The sequence below is a fragment of the Podarcis melisellensis genome (assembly GCF_964234715.1).
Source record: "Podarcis melisellensis genome assembly, chromosome: 17".
NCBI classification, from domain to species: domain Eukaryota; kingdom Metazoa; phylum Chordata; class Lepidosauria; order Squamata; family Lacertidae; genus Podarcis; species Podarcis melisellensis.
The window spans coordinates 31052397-31078427 of record NC_138534.1 but is presented as its reverse complement, the minus strand read 5'-3'; the positions used below and the strand labels follow the sequence as shown (position 1 = coordinate 31078427).

The 26031-nt window shown below is 41.0% G+C and overlaps 1 protein-coding gene across 2 annotated transcripts in view; it reads left to right on the top strand.

Annotated features, from left to right (window-relative positions):
* DNAH6 (dynein axonemal heavy chain 6) overlaps positions 1–26031 on the top strand; it is a 133487-nt gene that overhangs the window by 33139 nt on the left and 74317 nt on the right. For both annotated transcript variants that reach the window (XM_081893587.1, XM_081893588.1), the window contains 18 exons: positions 748–909; positions 2044–2181; positions 2277–2444; positions 3083–3231; positions 3812–3919; positions 5904–6459; positions 6612–6734; positions 8243–8425; positions 9165–9308; positions 11113–11334; positions 12384–12531; positions 13717–13874; positions 15102–15233; positions 17203–17374; positions 19985–20131; positions 20230–20303; positions 23752–23906; positions 25468–25699. In XM_081893587.1, the coding sequence (XP_081749713.1) occupies positions 748–909; positions 2044–2181; positions 2277–2444; positions 3083–3231; positions 3812–3919; positions 5904–6459; positions 6612–6734; positions 8243–8425; positions 9165–9308; positions 11113–11334; positions 12384–12531; positions 13717–13874; positions 15102–15233; positions 17203–17374; positions 19985–20131; positions 20230–20303; positions 23752–23906; positions 25468–25699 (3171 nt within the window). The remainder of the gene's footprint in view (positions 1–747; positions 910–2043; positions 2182–2276; positions 2445–3082; positions 3232–3811; positions 3920–5903; positions 6460–6611; positions 6735–8242; positions 8426–9164; positions 9309–11112; positions 11335–12383; positions 12532–13716; positions 13875–15101; positions 15234–17202; positions 17375–19984; positions 20132–20229; positions 20304–23751; positions 23907–25467; positions 25700–26031) is intronic.

Below are 26031 nucleotides of genomic sequence, written 5' to 3'. Positions count from 1 at the left end.
CTAAAATCTATCTAAAGTGTGGGTAAAAGGTACATTTTTACCTGGTCCTGAAAGCCTGTCACTGAAGGTGCCAGGCAGATTTCACTGGCTCCTATGATTTCCCTCTTGCTTAGTGCATGAATCCTGAGCAGTTTCAGCACTGTTCAACAGTAACTTCAGAAATTTCAGCTGGTTCACAATGCCACTCTCTGATTGCTGAGGTGTTTAAGTCAGAATCTTCACATCCAGCTTTTTAAAAGACCAGCACTTGTTACCAGTTTAATGTCAGGCCCAATTCAAGATATTGGGTTTGGCAAAAAACAAACAAAAAACCCCCCATCTCTGAATGGGCTGGACAAAGATTATCTCTTGGATGTTTGGTTCACATCCTCAGATGTTCCTCCTAATTTACATGGTGTTGCAATGTTGAGGCAAGAGTCAAAAAGCTTTGTGGTGGTCCAGAAGTCATTTGGCACACCGTGGTCTATAGTGACTTAGGATTGTACATTATTGATAGAAAGTATGTGGGAATAGTTTCTACTGGTGTTGTGCCATATGTCAAATGTCTTCAGTCAATTATGTTCCCAATGGCTGAGCTTTTTTTTTAGTGATCTAATTCATACGTACTAAAGCTATTAGCTTTTAGGAGCGGAATGTGCAAACTATTGAAGATTATACTGCAGTACAATTGTGTTATTTTAATTAGGACATAATTTCATAGCACTGTTCAGTATTGATGCATATGTAACTTTCTACACTTTGACTCAGGATCGCTGCTACCTCTGCCTTATGGGAGCATTGCAACTTGACCTCGGTGGAGCCCCAGCTGGACCTGCTGGCACTGGCAAAACAGAAACTACCAAAGACCTTGCAAAAGCACTTGCCATCCAGTGTGTTGTGTTTAACTGTTCAGATGGCTTGGATTACAAGGTATGGAGCACGATATGTGAACACCTTTATTGTTCTGTAGCATTTCATGTTAATGGAGCTGATGAAGTTCCTGCAATTTGTAATTTCCATTAACAAATATTATTTTCAGACACTGCAATAACCGTTGGATGCTGAGCTCATAGTTGGTGTAAAGTATGGGATTGTGAGAGGAAATATAACCTGTCCTTAAAAAAACCCAGTAGGACTGTACCACCAATGACTGTTGGCAAGATTCAGTTACAGATAGGTAGCCGTGTTGGTCTGCCATAGTCAAAACAAAAAAAATTTCCTTCCAGTAGCACCTTAAAGACCAACTAAGTTAGTTCTTGGTATGAGCTTTCGTGTGCATGCACACTTCTTCAGATACACCCTTGTCTTTCAGATACACCCTTGAGCTTTCGTGTGCATGCACACTTCTTCAGATACACCCTCATCTTGTTGGCAAGATGACTGTGATGGAATACAGTAGTGTCTTCACAACCAACACTGCCCTTACTGATAAACCAACTAGCAACTGTTACATCTTTTGAGGATATATCCCAGATGAAATTCCCTTGGCACCCAGCTGTGTTGCACATGGCACACTGGATTTAGGATACCTGTTTTGATTGGCTCATGGTCCTCTCTTCCCTCACTTCTCCATAACCAGGCAGGGCTGCAGGGGTAGAGAGACACAACAAACTAGCATTAAAGCAGGATACAGCATTCAGATGTAGCAATAAGCCACAGTTAACTGAAGCAGAGATTAGCCAAGCTAACTTCAAATCCCGGTTTGTTGGCCACAAGTATGGTTTGTGAGCTTGGTCACCTTCAGATGTGCAGCTAAGCCATATTTAAGCTACACAAACCACAACAATGATATTTTGTCTGAGTCATTATGGTTATTTTTATGTTTGATGATTTACGGATCTCATCATACCATTGTAGTAAATGGTATAACTATATTGGTTTTAGAGCAGAATTATATAGTATTTGGTTCATGCCTTGCACTACCAGAAGGAGAGAACTGAGGACATATAACCCAGTGCTCATGTGAGCAACAGAGATACACTCCTTTTACTCTGTGCCTTAAGAGTTTATTGCCTGAAATTACAGCTTTTGGAGAGAGATAACTGAGATGAACTATTGTTCTAGATGATGGGACGTTTCTTCAGCGGCTTGGCGCAATCTGGAGCATGGTGCTGCTTTGACGAATTCAACCGAATTGATATTGAAGTTCTATCTGTTATTGCTCAACAGTTGATAACCATTAGGAATGCTAAAGCTGCTAAGGTAATTTCTGTGTTTTCTGGATAACAGAAGCTCTGTTTCATGGTCTTAATAATTTTCACAATGTAATATTGTTCTTAAATTGTTCTTTCAAACAGCTCTCTCGGTTTATGTTTGAGGGACGTGAAATAAAATTGGTGATGACTTGTGCAGCCTTCATTACAATGAATCCCGGCTATGCTGGACGGACAGAATTACCTGACAATCTGAAAGCACTTTTCAGGCCATTTTCAATGATGGTTCCTAACTATGCTTTGATTGCTGAGGTACCTTTTAATATATATGATTATGCAGAAAGTGTTTGAGAGCAGAAAATGACAACATGGGAATAACGAACTGGAACAGTTATCTTTAAGAGGGCCGATAGTTGAACATCCTTGGAAAAACCACCCCAGGATCTCTTTTTCATACTTCTATTATTATGTCTTCTTTGCAACAGTTAGTTTACACACTAGGGCATGGGTTGGCAAACTAAGGCCCGGGGACCAGATTCGGCCCAATCGCCTTCTAAATCCAGCCCATGGACAGTCCGGGAATCACTGTGTTCTTACATGAGTAGAAGGCGTGCTTTTATTTAAAAGGCACCTCTGGGTTATTTGTGGGGCATAGGAATTCATTCATTCCCCCCCTTCAAAATATAGTCTGCCCCCCCCCACAAGGTCTGAGGGACAGTGGACCGGCCCCCTGCTGAAAAAGTTTGCTGAACCCTGCACTAGGGGGAGCACTAACCCACATTATTACACTCAGGTAGAAATACCTTTCAGATAAGACCAATGGTTCAATCTCAGCTGCATATTGTTGAGCCTTCTCTTGGAGTCACATCATACACTTACTGATGCTCTGCCGATAGTTAAAATTTCTTTTATTTTGTAAGAACACACCACATGCCTTTTTTGTACTTTAGGTTATTTTGTATTCAGAAGGATTTGAATCAAGTAAAACACTTGCAAGAAAGATGACTCAGATGTACAAACTGTGTAGTGAGCAGCTTTCTCAACAGGACCACTATGATTTTGGAATGAGAGCTGTCAAATCTGTTTTGGTCATGGCTGGGTAAGAATCTGCATACTGCATGAGCTATAATTTTAATTTGGATATTCACTTATCAACATGCCCAACATATAAACATTTTATTTACTTACCCAACTTAGAAATATATACATCTTATTTGTTGGTCCTATTTGTTTTAAATAAAAAACTGCCACACTACTACTATTGTAACTACATTTTATAATTTTTTGCAGATATGGGCTGTTAAAAATTTAAAGTTCTTTGTGGCATTAAAGCTCTAGCACTGATTGTTTCTCTTAATCTCTGAGATAAACCTCTGTGGACTGTATATGTGAAAATATCTTGATGCTGCAGGAAATGAGACTGCTCCTGGTTATGTGGAGCTAGAGATGGGGTGGGGCAGAGAGATAAATTTGTTCACGTTTTAATGTGAACCTATTTAATCTACATGCTCTAAACCAATACATAAACTGAAATGCAGTTATTCTTCCATAGTTGCATTCCTGCAAATTTAATGATGCAGTTCTGCAACCAAAATATGCATACCAATTTTTTAAAAATAAATTTTATTGGTAATCATAATTCTGTTAATATATGATAAAAAATGTTTCTATAATTGTAGGTCACTAAAGAGAGAGAATCCAAATCTGAATGAGGATGTTGTATTAATAAGAGCATTACGAGATTCCAACCTTCCAAAATTTCTTACAGATGATGCTGTTTTGTTCAGGTACATTTCTTAGTAAATTAGCGTTTTCTTTAATTAAACACGGAATCTTTATTTTTCCATAAGTGAATGACTCTTCCATTATTTCCAGTAGGAATGCTATAAGATAATCATTAAATGACAATAGAAATTAACTACACAACCATTTTCAACAGTTTGAATACTTAAACTTACTTGTTTATAATATAAAAAATTTCCTTGACATCTGATGGGAGGGTGTTCCACAGGGTGGGCGTCACTACACTACTTGTAACTTCACTTCTCGCAGCGAGGAAATCACCAGAAGGCACCATGGAGCTGGATCTCGGTGATGGAGGTGGAGATGCTCCTTCAGGTATACTGGGCCAAGGCCGTTTAGGGCTTTAAAGGTCAGCACCAACACTTTGAATTGTGCTTGGAAACATACTAGGAGACAAAGTAGGTCTTTCAGGACCTGTGTTGTATGGTCTCAATGGCCACTCCCAGTCACCAGTCTAGCTGCCACATCCTGGATTAATTGTTGTTTCTGGGTCACCTTCAAAGGTAGCCCTATGTAAAGTGCATTGTGGTAGTTCAAGCAGGAGATAACTAGAGCATGCTCCACTCTGTCGAGGCAGTCTGTAGGCAGGTAGGGTCTCAGCTTGCATACCAGATAGTGCTGTTGTCACAGTTACAAGCGTGCCTTCCTATTTAGCAAGATCTGTTACTCTGCCATCCTGCTGTTTTCATTGCTTAAGTCTACCAAAGGCAGATTCTGCCTTTATTCCAGAGATCAGCTCCGGTTTCTACTGTTCAGAGTAAATTGTCTTACTGACTTCGGCCATTACATCCAAGCAAAAGGAAGAGGACGCTTAATGTTTATTTTTCCAGAACCAATGACTCCAGCGATGCTTTATTTGTTTCCTTCAGTCAACCCTAGTCTTCCCTCTGAGTAAAATAGCCCACTTTAACCATCTCCTTGTGGCTGAAGGACTCTATCACGCCCAAAGAGTGGAAGCCTCTGAGTGTAGTATTGCTTTCTCCCTAGAGTACAACTGTGGTGTTTGCCCTCCTAGGTGTGTTCATAAGGAAAGGGTTCATAAGGAAAGGGTTAACTAAGTGTAAAATGATTAACCAATAGGAACCCAAGGGGAGGAGTTAGAGTTGTTAAGAAGTCAGTCTGGAGTTAGAGAAGAGAGAGGGAGGATAAGTCTGTGGGCTGGGCTAGTCTGTTCTGAGAGAGTGAGAGAATCTGTTAAGAGGAGTCAGTTAAACAGTGGGATAATCAGTCAGAAGGTATTAGGAAGGGGATAGGCCGGTAAAGAAACTAAGGTTAAGAAACTGACAAAAAATATCTGAAACCATAAGCTTGTTAAGGCTTATAAAATAAACTTGTTTATTTGGTTTAATGTTAACAACTGTCTGGACTTAGTGTGTACCTGAGAGAAACGGGTTGGGAAGTGAGCACAGTGGTGGCACAGGGATCAATAGATCGTCAAACGTCCAGGGACCCTGTGTGATCGCCACAACAACCAACTCTGCTCTATGGAAAACTACAGGGTCAGCATGTGGAAGTCAGTCCTACACCTTCCGTACACATCAACAGATGCTACCTTTGGGAGGTCCCTTTCCCCAAAGGCAGCATCTCCCAAATTCAGTCACACTGTACATTGCTGTTGATGTACATTGCTTGTATGCATACTTACTTGCAAGATTGCCCCATCCTGGATCCATGGAAGAAAGGGGGAATTTGAGTTTACTTAGGAATCCCCCTTTCCTGTGGTTCCAGGGTGGGAACAGTCTACTTACCTCCTAGTAAAGGGGAAATCAGTTGACGAAGCTGAATATATTGTAGAGTCCACACTGGACAGAATGGGGATTCACAGGTAAGCTCAAATCTGTCTTCTTTGCTGCATAAAATGTGGGTTATTGTTCTGCTTTGTTGTTTAAGTATTGTCTTGAGGGTAGGAGAGATGGGATAGAAATACTTTAAATAATCAAATAAAGCTTTTGCTTTCATTTCTTTCAGTGGGATTATATCTGACCTCTTTCCTGGAGTCATAATACCAGAGCATGACTATGGAACTCTACAGTCAACAATAATAGATGTCATGCTTTCCAAAGGATTACAGGCTGAAGATACCATGGTTCATAAAGTCATACAACTTTTTGAAACAATGCTGGTAAGGCATGGTGTCATGCTCGTTGGACCAACCGGAGGTGGGAAAACTACAGTTTACCAGGTTCTGGCAGATAGCCTTGCAGCGTTGCATGAAGCGGGTGAAGAAAACCCTTTCTACCAGCCTGTTAAAACATATGTTCTGAACCCTAAATCAATTACAATGGGTGAACTATATGGTGAGGTTAACAATTTAACTTTGGAGTGGAAAGATGGCCTGATGGCTCTTAGCGTTCGAGCTGCTGTGGTTGACACCTCTGAAGATCATAAATGGATCATCAGTGATGGACCTGTGGATGCCTTATGGATTGAAAACCTAAACACCGTTTTGGATGATAACAAGATGCTTTGCCTGGCTAACAGCGAAAGAATCAAACTCACACCGTACATTCACATGATGTTTGAGGTACTTTTCTTTCTCAGGTTCAATTTTTTTTCCTAATTCTTTATTCAGTGCATAACTGGAACAAAGATATCGCACTATTTATTTGCATCTTTGCTTATGGCTTTTTAAATTTATATACTGAAGCAGAAATAAGCAATATCCATGACTTTCAGGTGGAAGACTTGAGGGTTGCTTCACCTGCTACAGTTAGCCGATGCGGAATGGTCTACATTGATCCTGAGGAACTGAAGTGGATCCCATATGTGAAGACTTGGATGGCAGGCCTTGAAGACAGAGTAGGTTTTGCAAAAGCACTTTTAAGCAAAAGGGAAAACTTTCAGTGTTCTTTTTAACTGACACCCAACGCTCTGTGGTGCTGAAACCTCACTGGAGCTGTGGACAGGAGGCAAAGGTTGCTTCTTGGAGCAATATTTTAAAATATATATTTTTAATGCTTCTGGAGGCTTTCAAACATGCTCAGACCCTCTAGTTTCTCAGTGGCTTTGTTTTCGCTCCACTTTGGTCAGCATGGGGCACTACAATACTGGGGAAAGTGATTTGCGAGCCCATGCACTAAAACCCTGTCCATGGAGCCCACCACAAACCAAAGAGATGAGACATGACAACAATGTATGGGTTTAAATTAAAAGGTAAAGGAACCCCTGACCATTAGGTCCAGTCGTGACCGACTCTGGGGTTGTGGCGCTCATCTCGCTTTACTGGCCGAGGGAGCTGGCGTACAGCTTCCGGGTCATGTGGCCAGCATGACTAAGCCGCTTCTGGAGAACCAGAGCAGCACATGGAAACACTGTTTACCTTCCAGCCAGAGTGGTACCTATTTATCTACTTGCACTTGACATGCTTTCAAACTGCTAGGTTGGCAGGAGCTGGGACTGAACAACAGGAGCTCATCCCGTCGCAGGGATTTGAACTGCCGACCTTCTGATCGGCAAGTCCTGGCCTCTGTGGTTTAACCCACAGTGCCACCCGCGTCCCCTGGGTTTATTTTCAGGTGTAGGAACCTTGGCTTAGGCCTTGGAAGGTATCCCTCTCGTGCCCGATAGGGGCTGAGGATGCGCAGGGCAATCAGATGTTGTGGGAGGGGACTGGAAAGCATGAACTTACCCAGCCTGCCCTCCCACTTCACCTAGCTGGGAGTTTGACCTATATGCCGCCGCTGTAGGGCCAGTGACCCCCACAATCAACCCTTTAACAGGCCCTGCAAACGCTGCCGCATAGGGGTGCATCAATATGCTGCCCCCGACTCACAGATAGACTATGGAATACCGACCAAGGCCTAAAACCGCCAAAGTTGTGACGAGATGCTATGGGGAAGGCGAAACCTGCCAACGCGGGAAAATTCCTTCCCGGTTCTGAATATAGCGACCATCTTACGACCATAACAGCGCCCACTGACCTGTAAAGCAAGAGGTTAATGCAAAAGAAGACCATGTTATATGCAGGGATGGTTGGGCAGGTGAACCTGGGAAGAAAAACAAGTGAGCCTGGGCCAAAAGAGCATTGGCTCTTTGCTGGTCCTTGCCCCACCCCCAGCTGGCTGCCCATAGGCCTGCTGAGATGGGGGCGGAGCAACGGCCTCCCTGTAACAAGGTGGGTGGCTCCCCGGTCCCAGGAGCCTGCGCGGTGTCGCAAACCCCGCCCATCCAAGGGAGGGAGTGAGCAGGAAATGAATGTTTCACATACGGATTAATATGTCAAAGAGGCTTTCATTTTAGGAGCTGTACTTACTTTTCAAAGTGGGATAAGATAGTAACTGTGTACAAATATTTATTCTGTTTTTTAGTTCAATGAGGAAACACGAACATACTTGTTTGACTTGTTTTGCCATTACGTTGAAGGCGGCCTGAAATATGTTCACAAAAAGTGTTCACAAGCTATATCTCAAGTGGACATCAGTAAAGTTACAACTCTCTGCTGTTTATTGGAATCATTGCTCCTTGGGAAGGGAGGTCCCAATATGTCAATGGTATAGCTATTTACCTTACTCCCTGTGTCTGTAGATTATGGGGGAAGACCTCAGTATCAATATCCTGTTATTCTTTTAAATGACTATTTCTATATGGGCCTTCAGATGTCTTCTAAAAGTTTGGTAGTTATTTTTCTCTTTGACATCTGGTGGGAGGGCGTTCCACAGGGCGGGCGCCACTACTGAGAAGGCCCTCTGCCTGGTTCCCTGTAACTTGGCTTCTCGCAGGGAGGGAACCGCCAGAAGGCCCTCAGTGCTGGACCTCAGTGTCAGGGCAAAACAGTGGAGGTGGAGACGCTCCTTTAGGTATACTGGACTGAGGCCGTAATTAAAATCTCAGTTAAAAAAAATATTTTTAGATCATCTGAGAAGCATTCAGGGTGCAAAGGCCTCCTGAAAACAAGCAAAAACAAAACAAAACAATTTTGACCAGGCATCTGAAACTCCAGCTTGTGGATGAGAGTTCAATAGAATTGTTGCAGCTCAGGTTTCTTAATCAAAAACATATTAAATGATAAGCACATCATAAAAACCCTCAAACACGAAAATATCTAAAATCAAGTTAAATAGAAAATATCATATCTATGTCGCTTATACCTGCTAAGGTATAATAGCATATTATTTTTTAGGAAAGGGAATTTTAAATTTACCTCATTCAGATTGATGGAGTTTTATGAATGGGAAAATAGTGCACGTATTTTTTAAAAAAGTATTTATTTTCATTTTCTTCTTTGTACAGGAACAATCTAGGTTAAATTCTCTTGTATGCCAGACTTTTGTTTTCTGTTACTTGTGGTCAGTTGGTGGAAATTTAACAGAGAACTGTTGGGATGGTTTCGATACATTTATAAGACAGCAGTTTGAAGATAACCCAGATGCCAAGGTATGACGCATACTATTTTGCTTACACATTTTCATTTATACTGATTGTGAGAGCGGCGTAATCTGGAAGAGCAGAAAGAATTTTTCTTCAAATGCAGCCTGTATAGAGGCACTTCTACAAGTGCTCTTGGAGTCAGACATGCCCCGCAAAACAATTCATTTTTTAATTGGGTAGCCAGACCCAATTTTTTGTGACCTACAAAATTCATTCACGAATTCCAGGTGTGAAGGAATATCCATGAATCTTCATAACTGGACCCTATGTTTATCACCCATGTCCCCTCTGAGGGAGGTGCAAGAACAGGCCTTCTCAGTGGTGGCTTCCTGATTGTGGGAGGCCTTTTGGAGAAAGATATGCCTGGTGCCATCACTATCAGATTTAGGCACCAAGCAAAAACATTCCTGTCCTGCCAGGTGTTTGGCTCTTAATTGGGGTTATATAATTTTGGCTCTTAATTGGGGTGTTAATCTTTTAGCAGGTTGCAGTAGGATTTGTCCTTTTGATTTTATTGAAGGATAAGCTCTTTGTGTCAATTGTGTTTTAATATCTTTGTGATGAAACTCTGAGGCATTTTATGCAATAAGCAACAAATAAATGCAATTAGCAGCAATAACTTCTATTGCGATTCACAATGTGCAGTTTGGGCTCTAACACGGAGTGCCTTTTGAAGGCCTTACACTTCAAAACAAAGCTCCGGTCTTCATGATTGTGAGAAGATGCCCAAGAATTTGTTTATTTGTAAAGTTTCTGTCTTGCCCTTTATTATACAACCATTGGAGGGTGAAATACAGCTAGTAAAACATGAAAACAGTCATTAAAATATTAAAATTTCTGAAATTCAGAAACCGGTTTTATATATAACACCCTTCCACCAACCCCTGCTTCTACCTATCACCCCAAGCTAATAATTGTTGGCTCCTGTCTTGAAGGAAGAGTAGTCCACAATGTATTGGTCTAGAAATCAGGGAGAGATTCTGAACAGGGTATGCATGTATGTGACAAAATAATTCAAAACCCTTATATGCCTGTACAAAGAGAGCTGTTTCCCTAATTTGATACCTATCAAATCTATGGTTCAGGTAAGACCAATCATGACATGAGCCAACAGTGTGACACGGCAGCTAAAAAAGCCAATGCAATTCTGGGCTGCATCAATAGGAGTATAGCATCTAGATCAAGGGAAGTATTAGTGCCACTGTATTCTGCTCTGGTCAGACCTCACCTGGAGTACTGTGTCCAGTTCTGGGCACCACAGTTCAAGAAGGACACTGACAAAGTGGAACGTGTCCAGAGGAGGGCAACCAAAATGGTCAAAGGCCTGGAAACGATGCCTAATGAGGAACGGCTAAGGGAGCTGGGCATGTTTAGCCTGGAGAAGAGGAGGTTAAGGGGTGATATGATAGCCATGTTCAAATATATAAAAGGATGTCACATAGAGGAGGGAGAAGGGTTGTTTTCTGCTGCTCCAGAGAAGCGGACACGGAGCAATGGATCCAAACTACAAGAAAGAAGATTCCACCTAAACATTAGGAAGAACTTCCTGACAGTAAGAGCTGTTCGACAGTGGAATTTGCTGCCAAGGAGTGTGGTGGAGTCTCCTTCTTTGGAGGTCTTTAAGCAGAGGCTTGACAACCATATGTCAAGAGTGCTCTGATGGTGTTTCCTGCTTGGCAGGGGGTTGGACTCAATGGCCCTTGTGGTCTCTTCCAGCTCTATGATTCTATGAATCATCCCTTTTGCCATGTATTCCAACCCTTCTTCCCAGTTCTTGACAAGGATGAATGTGATTATTTCTTCTTTCTAGCTTCCAACTTCTGGTGATCTGTGGAGTCTTTTCATTGATTTTGAGACAAAGCGACTGGATCCTTGGGAGCGGATTATACCTACATTTAAATACAGTCACACTGTACCATTTTTTGAAATGCTTGTTCCTACCACTGACACCGTGCGCTATGGCTTTCTCATGGAAAAATTGCTGGCTGTCAGACATTCTGTGTTGTTCACAGGGATAACTGGAGTTGGCAAGGTGATATTTCTTTTGGTTGCTTAACAAAATAGTTGAATCATTTATAGAAATCCAAAAACATCAAATCCACAAAGTTATTAATTAGTGATTTTAAGGGACATTAGTTAAGGCACTGTTTTAATTACCATATTTTTCACCCTATAGGACACAATTTTTCCCCTCCAAAAATGAACGTATGCGTCCTATGGGGCAGATGCAGGCTTTCGCTCAAGCTTGGAGAGCGAGAGGGGTCGGTGCGCACCGACCCCTCTCGCTCTCCAGGCTTCAGGAAGCTATCAGCAAGCCTGGGGAGCCTGCGGGAGTTCCCGCAGGACCCCCTAGGCTGCGGATAGCAGCCTGCTGCCAGGAGCGCGGGGCGTGCTGAAGCAGAGCGCCCCGCGCTTCGGGCAGACGTCCGCAGCCTAGGGAGCCCTGCGGTAGGTGCGTTTTTAGAAGCTCGGGCTTCCCCCGCCCCAGCCCCGCGGCTGGGGGGGGGATAAAATGTTTTTCCTTTATTCCCCCCCCCCAAAAAAAACCACTAGGTGCATTCTATGGGCCGGTGCGTCCTATAGGGCGAAAAATACTATAAATCTTTAGAGATTCCCCAAGAGAGTGGAGAATAGGTAGATAATATTGTAGGGAGAGGCACTGAATAAATTACTTCTGTAATGTTCTAATTATCTCCTAATTTAATGATTAGGGTAAAAGTGGAAAAATAGGTTCCAAAACAAAATGATGCATTGTAAACAATTTGCTATTTAACAAGTTTGATTAATATTTTGGAAAAGTAAGCCATCAAAATTTTCAGATAGCACAATTTTTTAAATCCAGTGACCATGAAAAAGCTCATTGTTAGCTGACTTAGCAACTTGATAGTGGTAAATTTCGGTGGCATAAATTCAAAATACTTGTTCAGGGAACAATCTCTCAAATCTAGATTTCTCTGTGTATAGTCCAGCGGAGAATTCTACTCATTATGAGGAGCTAATAATATTTCCGAATGTAACTGCAATGATTTTTTGTGCGTATAATGCACTGTTGCTTGCTATACTTTTTTTTGTCATTTGAAGTCTGTAGTTGCAAGGGCACTGCTAAACCGAATACAAGAGGAAGCTGGTTATGTTCCCGTTTACCTAAATTTCTCTGCTCAGACTTCATCTATAAGGACGCAGGAGATTATTGAATCGAAATTAGAAAAGAAACGGAAAAATATTTTAGGTAAAGAGGTTTATAGTATATTTTGTTGCCTGAATTGTGGTGGCTGTATTTCTTGTAATCAACTCCTCGTTCTTTTTGCTGATTTCAACAACACTCCACAACAGGTTAGTGCAAAGTAAATTTTCCCAAATTACCTATGGTTTTCCTACAGAATTATGGAGAAGAATTCTCCCAGAGATAAGGCTAAATAATTACACCTGGAAGCAGCAGGAAGAAAGAAGATTCAGAGTTCTTCATTTTAAAGCTGTTGGTTTTAGTTAAATGTAGGCCTGGGGTGAGGAATGTTTGTCCTTCCTGATACTGCTGAACTATAACTCCCATCAAGCACAGAACATGTCCCGGGATTATGGAAATTTTAGTTCAGCAACATCTGGAGAGCCAGAGCTTCCCTGCACCTGATGTAGGCTATAATCTGATGTACTCCATTCAGTTTAACACAGGAGGGCAGCATTGACATTTGGGAAATGCAACACATCTTCACATACTGTAATGAGAAGTGAAACACTATTTTGACCTGAGGTTGTTATGGACATGTTTCACTCATCCTCTTTCGCTCCTTCCTGTGCATACTACCCCATGCCCTGAGGCCACTGATACATATATCTCCCTCCTATAAATTGCATAATAATATAAAATTTGCTTTGCTTAAGGCTAAATCTAAATTGAGTGCATTATCTAAGAACACAGTCACATCAGATATACTGAACACCCAAACCTGAAGTCTGAGTAGGGCTTTGGATAAAAATTGCTTAAAAGAGAACTTGGATCCAAACTAGGGGTTCCAGTAAAGAAAAAAGTTCCATGTAATGCAGGCTGATTGAAAATCAGCATTGTTTTTCACACATCACTGCATATTCATCCAGAAAGGATTCTGTTGCTTTCAACATTAGGACAACAATCAATCTGTATTTTGGCATTTATGTTTACTTCTGTAATATTTTAACCGTTCTGCCACATTATTCAGGTCTTTAATTTTCTTAATATTTGCCATAGTCAAATTAAAGACTCTGAAATAATAAACTTCGGTTAATCAGTGTTCCATTTCAGTTTAACTGATACTTCAGTTTAACAACATTGTAAGCCTGCTAATTTCTGAAGTGTAAAAAACTTGGTGCTATTGTGTATTAATTTTGTTATTTGGGGAAAACTTACCAGCAGTGGTTTGTCCAATCTTCTATTGTTTAGGAGCACCAGGGTCAAAAAGAGTTGTCATTTTTGTAGACGATCTAAACATGCCTAAATTGGATCGTTATGGTTCTCAGCCCCCTATTGAGCTACTACGACAGTATCAAGACTTTGGAGGGTTCTACGACAGAGAGAAACTGTTTTGGAAGGAAATACAGGCAAGTCTGCCTTCAGCTGGTTGTGACAGTGAATGCTATAATCTGAGTACTATCTGTTCTGTTGGGAAAGTATTGAGGTTCCTGTTATGTGCTGAGCTTGGTTCCTAGAACAATAGGCAGGTAGGATCCTGGGAGGCAGCAACCTGATTGGCCTGTAGGAACAGACCAATAAGGTTCCAGGAGGGGAGTTGAATCAGCCAATCACGTGGGACCCATTGTGTCAATAATGTATATATAGCCAGAGGTTTTGGGGGAAAACACACTCACTCACTGTTTACCATGAGCTGGGTTCAGCCTATAGGGTCAGTAAGATCCAGACTCCAATTGTCAGTTGAACAGGACATTTACTTAGGTGTTGCAAGGACAGTGTGACACACACTCAACCAGTGAGTGGTTGAGGGTTGGCACACTTCCAAACAAAGGGAAGCAAAGGGTCAGTTATGTCAATATATGGCAGCACTTCCTTCTGCTGGCTTCCACTGGTTTAATCACAAGGCATAGCAACTTTCTTAGCTTTCTCTCCTTCCTCTGTCCTCAACAGTTATAGCAATAGCTCCTGCGTACATGTTGTTCTGTCCTTCTCTTATGGTTCTCTGGAAAAGCACAAGCTTCACATTCCAGCATTCTCTTACACATTTCAGTTTTAAATTTTATTATTTCTGTTTTTTTATGACAATACGCTCCCCTTTAGTTCCAAAAAAGGCTTCCCCACCTTTTTTAAAAAAACACATATCCATCATGATACCTTATACCAAGCATAGGCAAACTCCAGCCCTCCAGATGTTTGGGACTACAATTCCCATCATCCATAGCTAACAGGACCAGTGGTCAGGGATGATGGGAATTGTAGTCTCAAATATCAGGAGGGCTGGAGTTTGCCTATGCCTGCCTTATACATCTCTAAACTTCTATTCATTCATTTTGCTTTCTACCTGCTTCATTTCCCCTTCAGCTTATGCAGACACAGCATTTCCTTAGGCCTGATGATTGCTGAAGGGCATTGAATGAGGTTTAAGGTTCAAGCCACCACAAATAATTTTAGCCTGCCTTGATATTTACTGTACATAGAATTTCATCAGTACAGTTTGATGCTGAATTAAAAATAAGAACAGGGAATCAGGCATGTTATCTGAGCTGTGGTTTAAATGTAAGAAACAAGTTTTTATAGGATTAAAGACTTAAGTATTATGTTTTGACGCAAAATATCTATGATCTTTCCCCCCCTAGGATGTAACTATTTGTTCAGCCTGTGCACCTCCAGGTGGTGGACGTAATCCAGTTACAGCACGTTTCATTAGACATTTCGCGATGCTGTGTCTTCCGACACCCTCTGAGCATAGCCTTAAACAAATTTTCGAGGTCAGTAGCAACTTCCCCACTGTAACAAAGAACAAAAAATAGATTCTTCTGTTCAGTCTGTCATAACACGCTGTTCTGAGATGCTGGACTTATACAGATTCTTAGCAGCATGTGTTACTTTCTGAAGTGCTGAAAGTTTTTGATATGCATTTATGTACGTTATTGAAGATTGTCACTGAATGCAGAGTCCTGATACCTTTAAATATCAGTGCACTTTAGACCAAGTCTGTGGATACCAGATGAGCAAGTGGGGTGCTGCAGGAGAGAGAATGTGTATATGTGCACATGGACACACTCACTGTATCCAGTAAGATGGATTCTCTTGAAATTCCATAATTTCTCCCCTAGACTTCCCCACCCTTATAACCATCCTCAAATCATGTATGGCATCTCTCTTGGCTGAACCATAAAAATCACAGAATGGTGTTTTCTAGCACTGGTACAAAACCAGGGTTGTGAGATATGAATCATTATAGATCCTCAATATTTTTTTTTCTGAGGGCCCCCCTCAGAACTACCATCTTATCATAGACCACCTCTCGTCCATATTCCTGTGGTTTGTTAGTGGTTTTGTCATCATGCTATCTAAAAAAGTTACAAAAATCTAAGAGGATCTATTGTTGTGGTAGATAAGCAAAAAGAAGTGGGTAGTACCCACGGCGCTCTCTAAAAACTCCACATGATCCTGTTTTTAACTGATGTACAGTGGTACCTCGGGTTACATACGCCTCAGGTTACAAACACTTCAGGTTACAGCCTCCGCTAACCCAGAAATAGTGCTTCAGGTTAAGAACTTTGCTTCAGGATGAGAACAGAAATTGTGCTCCGGTAGCGCGGCAGCAGCAGGAGGCCCCATTAGCTAAAGTGGTGTTTCAGGTTAAGAACAGTTTCAGGTTAAGTACGGACCTCCGGAACAAATTAAGTACTTAACCCGAGGTACCACTGTATTTCTTTAATCATAGAATCAACTGTAGAGCTGGAAGGGACCATGAGGGTCATAGCACTGTATTAGTGAGCTTTTGAATTATGGATATGTATATTGTAATTGTGTAAGCTGGTTTTTTATACTTTGTAAACTGCTTAGAAGCCTATTTTAGCATTAAACTGTAAGTAAATGCCCTCTTATCAGTCACAGCCACGACTATGGGTGTGGGGCTGAAGGTGGGGACTGATGCAAATTGAAGCAAGTATTAATCACCCCAATGAACCTGAGGCTAAAATCTGTGGTTTTTTCCTGCTTCTGAAATGATACTGATAATGAAAAGGCCTTTAAAATATTTGATGTAGCTACATAACTTTGAGCTAACCATGACTATCTTTGATGTAGACTGGCTCTTTCTTTCTTTCTTTCTTTCTTTCTTTCTTTCTTTCTTTCTTTCTTTCTTTCTTTCTTTCTTTCTTTCTTAGAGAGATTCTCCTAAATAAGGCTAAAATACATTGTTATATTCAGCATTTGCTTGACACAGTAAATGGTCTGCATAGTTCTGTCTAATATTGCTTGGTGCCATCACCCTTTCCTGTGTCTTCACAATAAAGCAAGTTGTTTAAAAAGCATCAGAGCAAACCAACTGCAAATATCCCTGCCCTACCTACTGAGCTTACCATGAAATCTTTGCCATTGAAAATTGCACCTTAACACGATAAACCCATTAGCAGTATTGCTTGTTCACATTTCACCATTCATGCTGATGGATTTGTTTGCACACATGGAAGTTTCTCACTGGGATGAATGGGGAAAACTGAATACGTGAACTGGCACTCAAACACAATAATAGATCAGTAGTTGGACTAGCAAATGCCTGAAAGAAATACAGGATGTGCTTTTCTGTTAATATAAAAAGATGTAGTTCCACTTTTTAAAAGAAACATTGAAATCACAACTGGCTTGAGTAGAATAAAAGAGAGAAAGCACAAAACTTTAATTACATTTTGAGCTTAAGTTTTGTTTTGTTGTTTTTCCTCGTACTAGGCTATTTTAAAAGGATTTTTGGCTGACTTCTCTACAACAGTAAGGCAGAGTGCAAAAAGTATAGTGGAGGCTGCTGTGGAAATATATCAAAGAATGAGCATTGATCTCCTTCCAACACCAGCAAAATCCCATTATGTGTTTAATTTACGTGATTTGTCAAAATGTGTGCAAGGTAAGGTGTATTTCCACTTGGCACAATCTCTGTACCAGTTTTGTGCTCACATTGTCAATAATTATTTTCCCTAGTAATTTCTCTCTGCTGTCTAATGTTAGCATGCTATGTTGTACCAAGAATAAAATAACTTTATTCTTGGCATATTGCTGTGAAAAAGCAGTGCATTGCATTCCTCTAGAGTTACTGCGAATTTTTGAAAGGTCATTTCAAGAGAATAGAGAAAAGTTAGTAGTAGCAGTATAGACTTGTACCGAAATAGAATAAGACAGCCAATGCAATACTGTGTAAAAGTAAAATTGTAAAAGCTGTGCTGTTAACTCAACACCATGTGCTTTCTTTCCTTTTTTAAAATCAAAAGGTTATTTTGTTTATCATAATTGTGCATAATGTACATCACATACTGCAAAACAAATCAAAATAACTTGTATTACAACAAAGTAAGTGCATAGGATTCTGCATTAGTTTGAGCCTTTTACTCCAGTACATAATAAGTATGCCAATATTGTCACCCCTCTCTAACCCTTACCCTATTAGTTAGTTTGACCGTGCATACCATTTCCCATAATTTCATAATCTATTATTCATCAGTTGGAGTTCTTATTTTATTTAACTTTGCAGAGATCAACATTCCAGCAGTTAAAAGATGCAGTACAGTTCTATATCTTCAGATCACACTGAGTACAATCAAAGGGTCTTACAAGAGCTTAAATGTTGTTGTTTAGTCGTTTAGTCGTGTCCGACTCTTCATGACCCCATGGACCAGAGCACGCCAGGCACTTCTGTCCTCCACTGCCTCCCGCAGTTTGATCAAACTCAGGCTGGTAGCTTCGAGAACACCATCCAACCATCTCATCCTCTGTCGTCCTCTTCTCCTTGTGCCCTCCATCTTTCCCAACATCAGGGTCTTTCCAGGGAGTCTTCTCTTCTCATGAGGTGGCCAAAGTATTGGAGCCTCAGCTTCACGATCTGTCCTTCCAGTGAGCACTCAGGGCTGATTTCCTTAAGAATGGATAGGATTGATCTTCTTGCAGTCCATGGGACTCTCAAGAGTCTCCTCCAGCACCATAATTCAAAAGCATCAATTCTTCGGCGATCAGCCTTCTTTATGGTCCAGCTCTCACTTCCATACATCACTACTGGGAAAACCATAGCTTTTACTATATGGACCTTTGTTGGAAATCTGATGTCTCTACTTTTTAAGATGCTGTCTATGTTTGTCATTGCTTTTCTCCCAAGAAGCAGGCGTCTTTTAATTTTGTGACTGCTGCCACCATCTGCAGTGATCATGGAGCCCAAGAAAGTAAAATCTCTTACTGCCTCCATTTCTTCCCCTTCTATTTGCCAGGAGGTGATGGGACCAGTGGCCATGATCTTCGTTTTTTTGATGTTGAGCTTCAGACCATATTTTGTGCTCTCCTCTTTCACAAGAGCTTAAATATAACCTGTTATAAATTCAATCTCATTTACAATTTCTACCCAAAAATTCCTTATTCTGAGACAAAACTGGAAAATGTGGACCTTATCTACATTTATTGTCTGTCATCTCCAACATGCATTACAAACATTACTATAAATATGGTTAAAACTTGTAGGGGCTAAATACTATTGGAGAATTTGCAAAAAATATCTTCAAATTTGTGCTGACTTTCTGCTTGGGGATGTTAATCCAAATCCAGTTCTAAACATCTGTTGGAATTTGACAACCCAGCTCTCTCTCCCAGTTATTTTTATAGGTGATCATTGTAATGTCTCTCTATATAATGATTTTATATATCTTACTCAGCAGACTGAAACCAAGCTTTTAAATACATTAATGTTGCTGCCTTGAAATATCCTTTAATGGATGAGAAGGATAGTCAATTTCTTAACTATTTTTAGCCACAACCCCCCCCCCCAGTAACTTTTAGGTTTTTTCCCATTTCATGCAGTTTATAAGCAGATTTTGCAAACCTTCAAGTATCTTTGCTGATACTCCCCCCAGTGATATCCCACACAAAACTAAGATTTTAGAGAGTATTACCCTTTTTACATCTTACAGTAGAGGAGACTAATAAGCAAATACAGTCGTACCACATTTTGAGTCCGCCCCATTTAGGGTCCATTTCGTCAAACTTCCACGTCAAACCCAGAAGTACCGGAACGGGTTACTTCCAGGTTTGCTGCACATGCAGAAGCACTAAATCGCGCATGCGCAGAGTGGCGCTTTGTCAAGCATCCCTTTTGTCGAGCGTCCGGGGCTCCGGAACGGATCCTGGAAGCCAAAGGAGGTACAACTGTACTGGCAATTTCCACTCCCTTTTCTGTTTTCATCAGAATTCTCCAACATCACTAGACTCCCCCCTGCAACCATATGTTGTTCTGTTGTGGTGATTAATTTAGGGTGACTCAAGGATAAAACCAAGCTGCAGTTTGATGCTGCAACCAATAAATGATGAACACATGTGTGTTAATTGGACATCAAAAGCTGTCACTAGCAGTTTTAAAACCCAACAAATCTTCTGCAAGCATGCTTAAGTATTGATTTTAAATTTGCTTTAAAAGGGCTTTTTCAAGTTTGTTTGTTTGTTACATATATTATCACATTTTAAATGTATTTTTCTATTGCAGGCATGTTGCAATGCAGCCCCATGTCAGTTCGAGACCAGGCACAGATATTCAGGCTGTTCTGTCACGAGTCCCAAAGAGTTTTCCATGACCGTCTCATCTGTAGCGAAGATAAACAATATTTTTATTCCATGTTATCTGACATGGCCAGTAAGGATTCTTACTTTACTAGTAGATATTATATTTAATCTGCATACTTCATGCTTGCACAATTAACATGAATTTAATCCACCTGTTTTACATTGTAGGCAAATATTTTGGAGTCTCTATTGATCCAGACTCATTTGTGTCTAAACCCATCTTATTTGGTGACTACATAAAGGTGAGGAATCCGTAGAAAATAAAACTGGATAGAATGATGCCTTTATGATTTCTATAAAATTGGGCTCTTGTTTCTGAGGTACAATGCGACCTGTAAAGTAAATGCACTCTGCTGTAGAAACACTGTGAATTTAGGTGGTATTTTTACGGTGTGATTTAGTGCGGTTCTTAGGCCAGATTGATAAAAGTAAAAAAAATTATAGTGTGATGTGATAAAACTGCTAAGAATTAAAACATTTTTTCCCCGTCTTGGATGCACATGAAGCATTTCCTCCACTGGCTTGCAGGAAATCTTTGGGAGGAGAAAAGGGTAAGAAAACCTACACAAATCTGGAGTGGAGTCACTAAGATGGTTGGATGGCGCCTTGTACACCTCCTTCCAGCAACTCCTGCAGCCAGGCTGGTGCCAAACTGGTCTGCTTTCCCTTGGGCTACATCAGCAAAGTCGAGAGGGGGGTCTTGTCATCTGGGCAGCCCAGGCCTTTATACCAGTGTTTCCCAACCTTGGGTCTCCAGCTGCTTTTGGACTACAACTCCCATCATCCCTAGCTAGCAGTACCAGTGGTCAGGGATGGTGGGAAATGTAGTCCGAAAACAGCTAGAGACCAAAGGTTGGGAAACACTGCTCTATACATCCTGCCCAGGCTTGCACCCTGGGGAGGTCACTTCAGTGCTACTAACGCAATGGTTTGACTTCATCCCTGGAGGCGCACTCCATTCTCTCTTGAGACAGATGGATGCCAACAACATCTTTCTTATATTGTTGTTGTTTAGTTGTGTCCGACTCTTCATGACCCCATGGAGCACGCCAGGCACTTCTGTCTTCCACTGCCTCCTGCAGTTTGGTCAAACTCATGTTTGTATCTTCGAGAACACTGTCCAACCATCTCGTCCTCTGTCGCCCCCTTCTCCTTGTGCGCTCCATCTTTCCCAACATCAGGGTTTTTTCCAGGGAGTCTTCTCTTCTCATGAGGTGGCCATGGAGTCTCAGAAAAACTAGTATTGTGAGGCCTTGGAAACAGCTTGCAAATAATTCTTGAACATGAGCAGCACCAAGAATGTTGCCATCAGTTAACTGAATAGTGTGAAAAAAATAGCCAGCCAGCTTGACATCTGATATTTATTTGAATAGTCCATTTCTTCTGTCAGCTTCTGGAGTGAGTGTGTCTGCTGCTGGCCACAGACAACTCAGCTGGCCTCATTCCTAGACCTCCAGCAGCAGTTTTGGGGCTGAGATATCACTCATAAATAAATAGTGGAGGCTGCTAGCTAGGACTGCCCGATAATTTTTCATAAGAAACATTAGTCACTTGAATGTTATCTGTGCTATGGCGATGGAGTTTTCTCAGATGTGAAATGTCCATTAAATTAAAAGGAGCTGTCACATTCAGCAATAGGTTCTGAACCAACTTCAGAGCTGACAGATCAAATCAATGCAGAAAGCAAACAGCTGGTCACCAGATGGCAGTGGCAGAGGCATATGGAAGGAGAATGTTGGGGGTTTCTTGCTCCTTTGCATTGGAATCTTTCCTAGAGCAATATCTGCAGCCTTGAGAGATAAACCTCAGTACTTCTAATTACCAGATATTTACCTACATAAATATGGTTTGTGTTCGTGAAACTGTATTTCCTCCAACTGAGGTTTGATGGAAGAAAACTGCTCAGTGGCAGGTGATTTCAATCATAAATTGTAGAAAGGATGATAAATAATATGAATGGATGGATAGTGTTGATTTCTTTTATTTTTATTTTTTTAAAAACAAAGTAATAACAGTAAATAAATTACAATTAAAATGTGCACCCCACCCCCAAGACCATTCCGTTCTAACTATCCAACCTTCCAAAATTTCAACACCATCTTGCGATGGTTTGACTCCTTTCCATTTTAACAGTACAAATCCTACAAACACCTTCTGTGTCTCCTCAAAATAATTTCTCCTGCATGTTCCCCATCTTACCTTAATAGCACATGTTAATTTATCATTCATAGCTATACCCCTCACCTCTTTATACCACTCTTCCATTTTATATTTGCCTTGCCCCTTCCACTTCATAGCTATAATAACTCGTGCAGCTGTCAATAAATTTGTGAGCAAGTCCTTCATAGCCTGTGAACCTTCCACCCCATAGTAATTGAGAATAATGCCACCTCTGGACTTTCAGTCAGCTTTAACCCAGTGATTTCTGTTATCTCCTTAAAAACCTTTGCCAGAAATATTGTACATATTTACACCCTGTGTCTATTTCTTTTAGTCATTCAAAGGAGTGGAGATGATCCTCAGTAAATTCTCCAGGAGGGTTGCTTAGAAAAGCAGCCATCATACAGATATTCCTCACCAGGAAGACAATACACATTTTCAATTATATTTAACATTCTCTTTGTATGGTCAGAAGAGGGTAACCTTTCTGGATAGTGCAAGCGCTAGACTCTAGGGATGCTGACTAGAAGGAACGTTCCTAACTTTGGGACGTTGTAGATTTGTCCTGATGGATCTCAGGTTATAACTAGAAATATATCTGATATATATATATATTGAGGGGGGGGATTACTAGCATCTGGAGGAAAATATTATCTTGGGCTAAATTTAAATAATATGATTGCAGGTAGATCAGGTAATTGAATATCCGGTAGCCTTAAAACCATTGGACATGATCCATTCCCAGGTGGTCACTGCTGCACAGTAAATGAGCCCTCTTTCCTTTCTCATTAGCTGGCCAATAAGCACTCTATAGCAGTTCGAAAGCACGTCAAAGTGCAAGTAGATAAATAGGTACCGCTCCGGCGGGAAGGTAAACTGCTTTTCCGTGCGCTGCTCTGGTTCGCCAGAAGCAGCTTAGTCATGCTGGCCACATGACCCGGAAGCTGTCTGCGGACAAATGCTGGCTCCCTCAGGCTATAGAGCGAGATGAGTGCGCAATCCCAGAGTCATCTGCAACTGGACCTAACGGTCAGGGGTACCTTTACCTTTATTAGCTTACTCTTGTGTCTGGAAGGTGAAATACACAAATTATGACTTTCAGTGTGAAGCTCATATGCATCTAGCTTTCGCTTTCCTCTTCAGGTCCTGTGTACAAATAGCATGTGCCAAGGAGCATAAATACCTGGCCTAGGAAGGAATGGAATGGTTCAATAAAACAAATGGCTGGTGTGATCTGTTGTTCCCCAGCATGGCTGATTGGGATCTCCTCTCACATGAGCTGATGAACTCACAGATGAAAGGATTGTCTCCCTAATTTGTAATATTCACACATATGCCCAACATGAGAAGTATTGATTTCCCAAGAGTCTGCAAAAATTTCACCTAATTAATTGGCTCACATTTCTATTGACTTTGACTCACTCCTATCACCATTAAGCTATGTTTTTTTGCAGTCAGCATTTGATGGGGTAGCATTATATTTCCATTCCTTTTGATCACAATCTTATTTTCCTTTTCTGTTCATTTTAGATTGGAGTTGAGAAAGCTGAACGCATTTATGAAGAGCTAACTGACCTAGAAAAGATTATGGGGGTTCTGCAAGACTATCTGGATGATTATAATATAACCAACGCTAAGGAAACCAAACTGGTATTCTTCCAAGATGCTATAGAGCATGTTTCAAGGTAAATAATTACACTGCCATTAACCAAATATCAATAATATAAATGAGTTAATACTATATTAATAAACTAATGACAGCATGCCCATATAAAGTGGAAAGTACATTTCTGCAAATAGGTTCCTTGCTTTATTTTTAAAAAAACAGTTTATATTGAAGATTTTCTTGGTTTACAAAAGTATGTGCAATGTCTCTTATTTCAAATTGTAAAGTTTTCTACAGGTAAGTTACATTTGTTTTGAGACATTAGTGTTGAGTACAATATAAGGTTGGGGAAGAAGGAGAGAAGGAGTGGTGGCTGAAACATATTCCTTTTTATAGTGTACGTGTGGGGTTTTGTGTCAGCGTTAGCATCAGCTGAATAGGTTCTGTTTCTATTTGCTTGTTATACTTTCTTGATACTGAGAGGGACTGGGAGGGCCCAGGGTGTGGTTGGCTGTAATGAGGTTTGTGCTTCAGCAGTGGCAAGCCAAGTCAGGGGAAGGCTTCAGTGGTACCCTCCCTGGACAGCTCCACAAAGGGCTTAGGCTGGGGACTTCATAAGAGCAGACCTCAGGGGTTATTTCAGTGGCAGGTTAAGACTGAGCCTTAAATACAGTGGTACCTCGGGTTAAGTACTTAATTCGTTCCGGAGGTCCATTATTAACCTGAAACTGTTCTAACCTGAAGCACCACTTTAGCTAATGGGGCCTCCTGCTGCTGCCGCGCCACCGGAGCACGATTTCTGTTCTCATCCTGAAGCAAAGTTCTTAACCTGAAGCACTATTTCTGGGTTAGCAGAGTCTGTAACCTGAAGCGTATGTAACCCGAGGTACCACTGTACTTAATTCGTTCCGGAGGTCCGTTCTTAACCTGAAACTGTTCTTAACCTGAGGCACCACTTTAGCTAATAGAGCCTCCCGCTGCTACCACCCTGCCGGAGCACAATTTCCATCCTCATCCTGAAGCAAAGTTCTTAACCCGAGGTACTATTTCTGGGTTAGCAGAGTCTGTAACCTGAAGCGTATGTAACCCAAGGTACCACTGTAGTTGCTAATGTTACCTTCCATGAAAGGAGGCTGTTCATCTGAAAGGGTGCATTCTGCTTTCGGATTCATTGGCTGCAATGCAGCAGGAGAAGATGTGGTCATACAATGACTTCTGTGCTGGAGTTTTCAAGAGAAGGGCATTGCCACCTCCTTGGGCTGGAGAGGTACCTGCACAATGGGCTCCTCCTCAGCAAGGAGTTCTGGTTTAGTGTATAGATCTGGGAATTGTCCCGGTGGGCATGAAGTACGTATGTCGTTTGGGTCTCTAAAACATAGATAGAAATGTCGGTGTGACTGAGTATAATGAGCCCATTGCTTAAGTTCAGAATGGCAAAGGGAAAACCCTTTATTGCTGGAGGCCCTCCTTCTCGTAGGCATGAATGTGGATTTCCAGAATGAAAGAAACCTTTTACACTGCTGTGCTGCTTTAGTAAGATGGCAGTAAATGAGGAGGGTAGTGAGAAAAGGCTTCTTGCTTATATCTCTTGCTCATATGAATGCTAACCATTTCAAATTTATGTTCAATTTCCCCCACAGAATTGCTCGAATGATTCGCCAGGAAAGAGGAAATGCCCTTCTTGTTGGAGTTGGAGGCACGGGCAAGCAGTCTCTAACTAGACTCGCCTCTCACATATGTGGCTACAAATGCTTTCAAATAGAACTAAGCCGTGGTTATAATTACGACACTTTTCATGATGACCTTAGGAAGCTATATAAAATGGCAGGGGTGGAAGACAAAGATATGGTTTTCCTTTTCACGGACACTCAGGTATGAACAGCTGAAATAAAAATCAAATTGACTTTGTGCTTGCTGCTAAAATCTTATCCGGGTAATAAAATGCTACCTGATTTATACAGTGTTGTTTATACAACCAAAATGATTCAGAAAGGGAATAATAAGCTTCATAAAATAACTAAAGGTCAAATAACTCATAGAAACAGGAAACATTTTTAAGGAAGATATCTGAAGCTTTTTATTAAAATGCTTTACAACATTTTTGATTGCTAAAATGTTTGCATACAATTTTATTATGTTTATTAGTGGTTTTTGCTGGCTCTTATTTCTTTATTCTCTAAGCTGCCTTGTGAGCCTTAGATGAA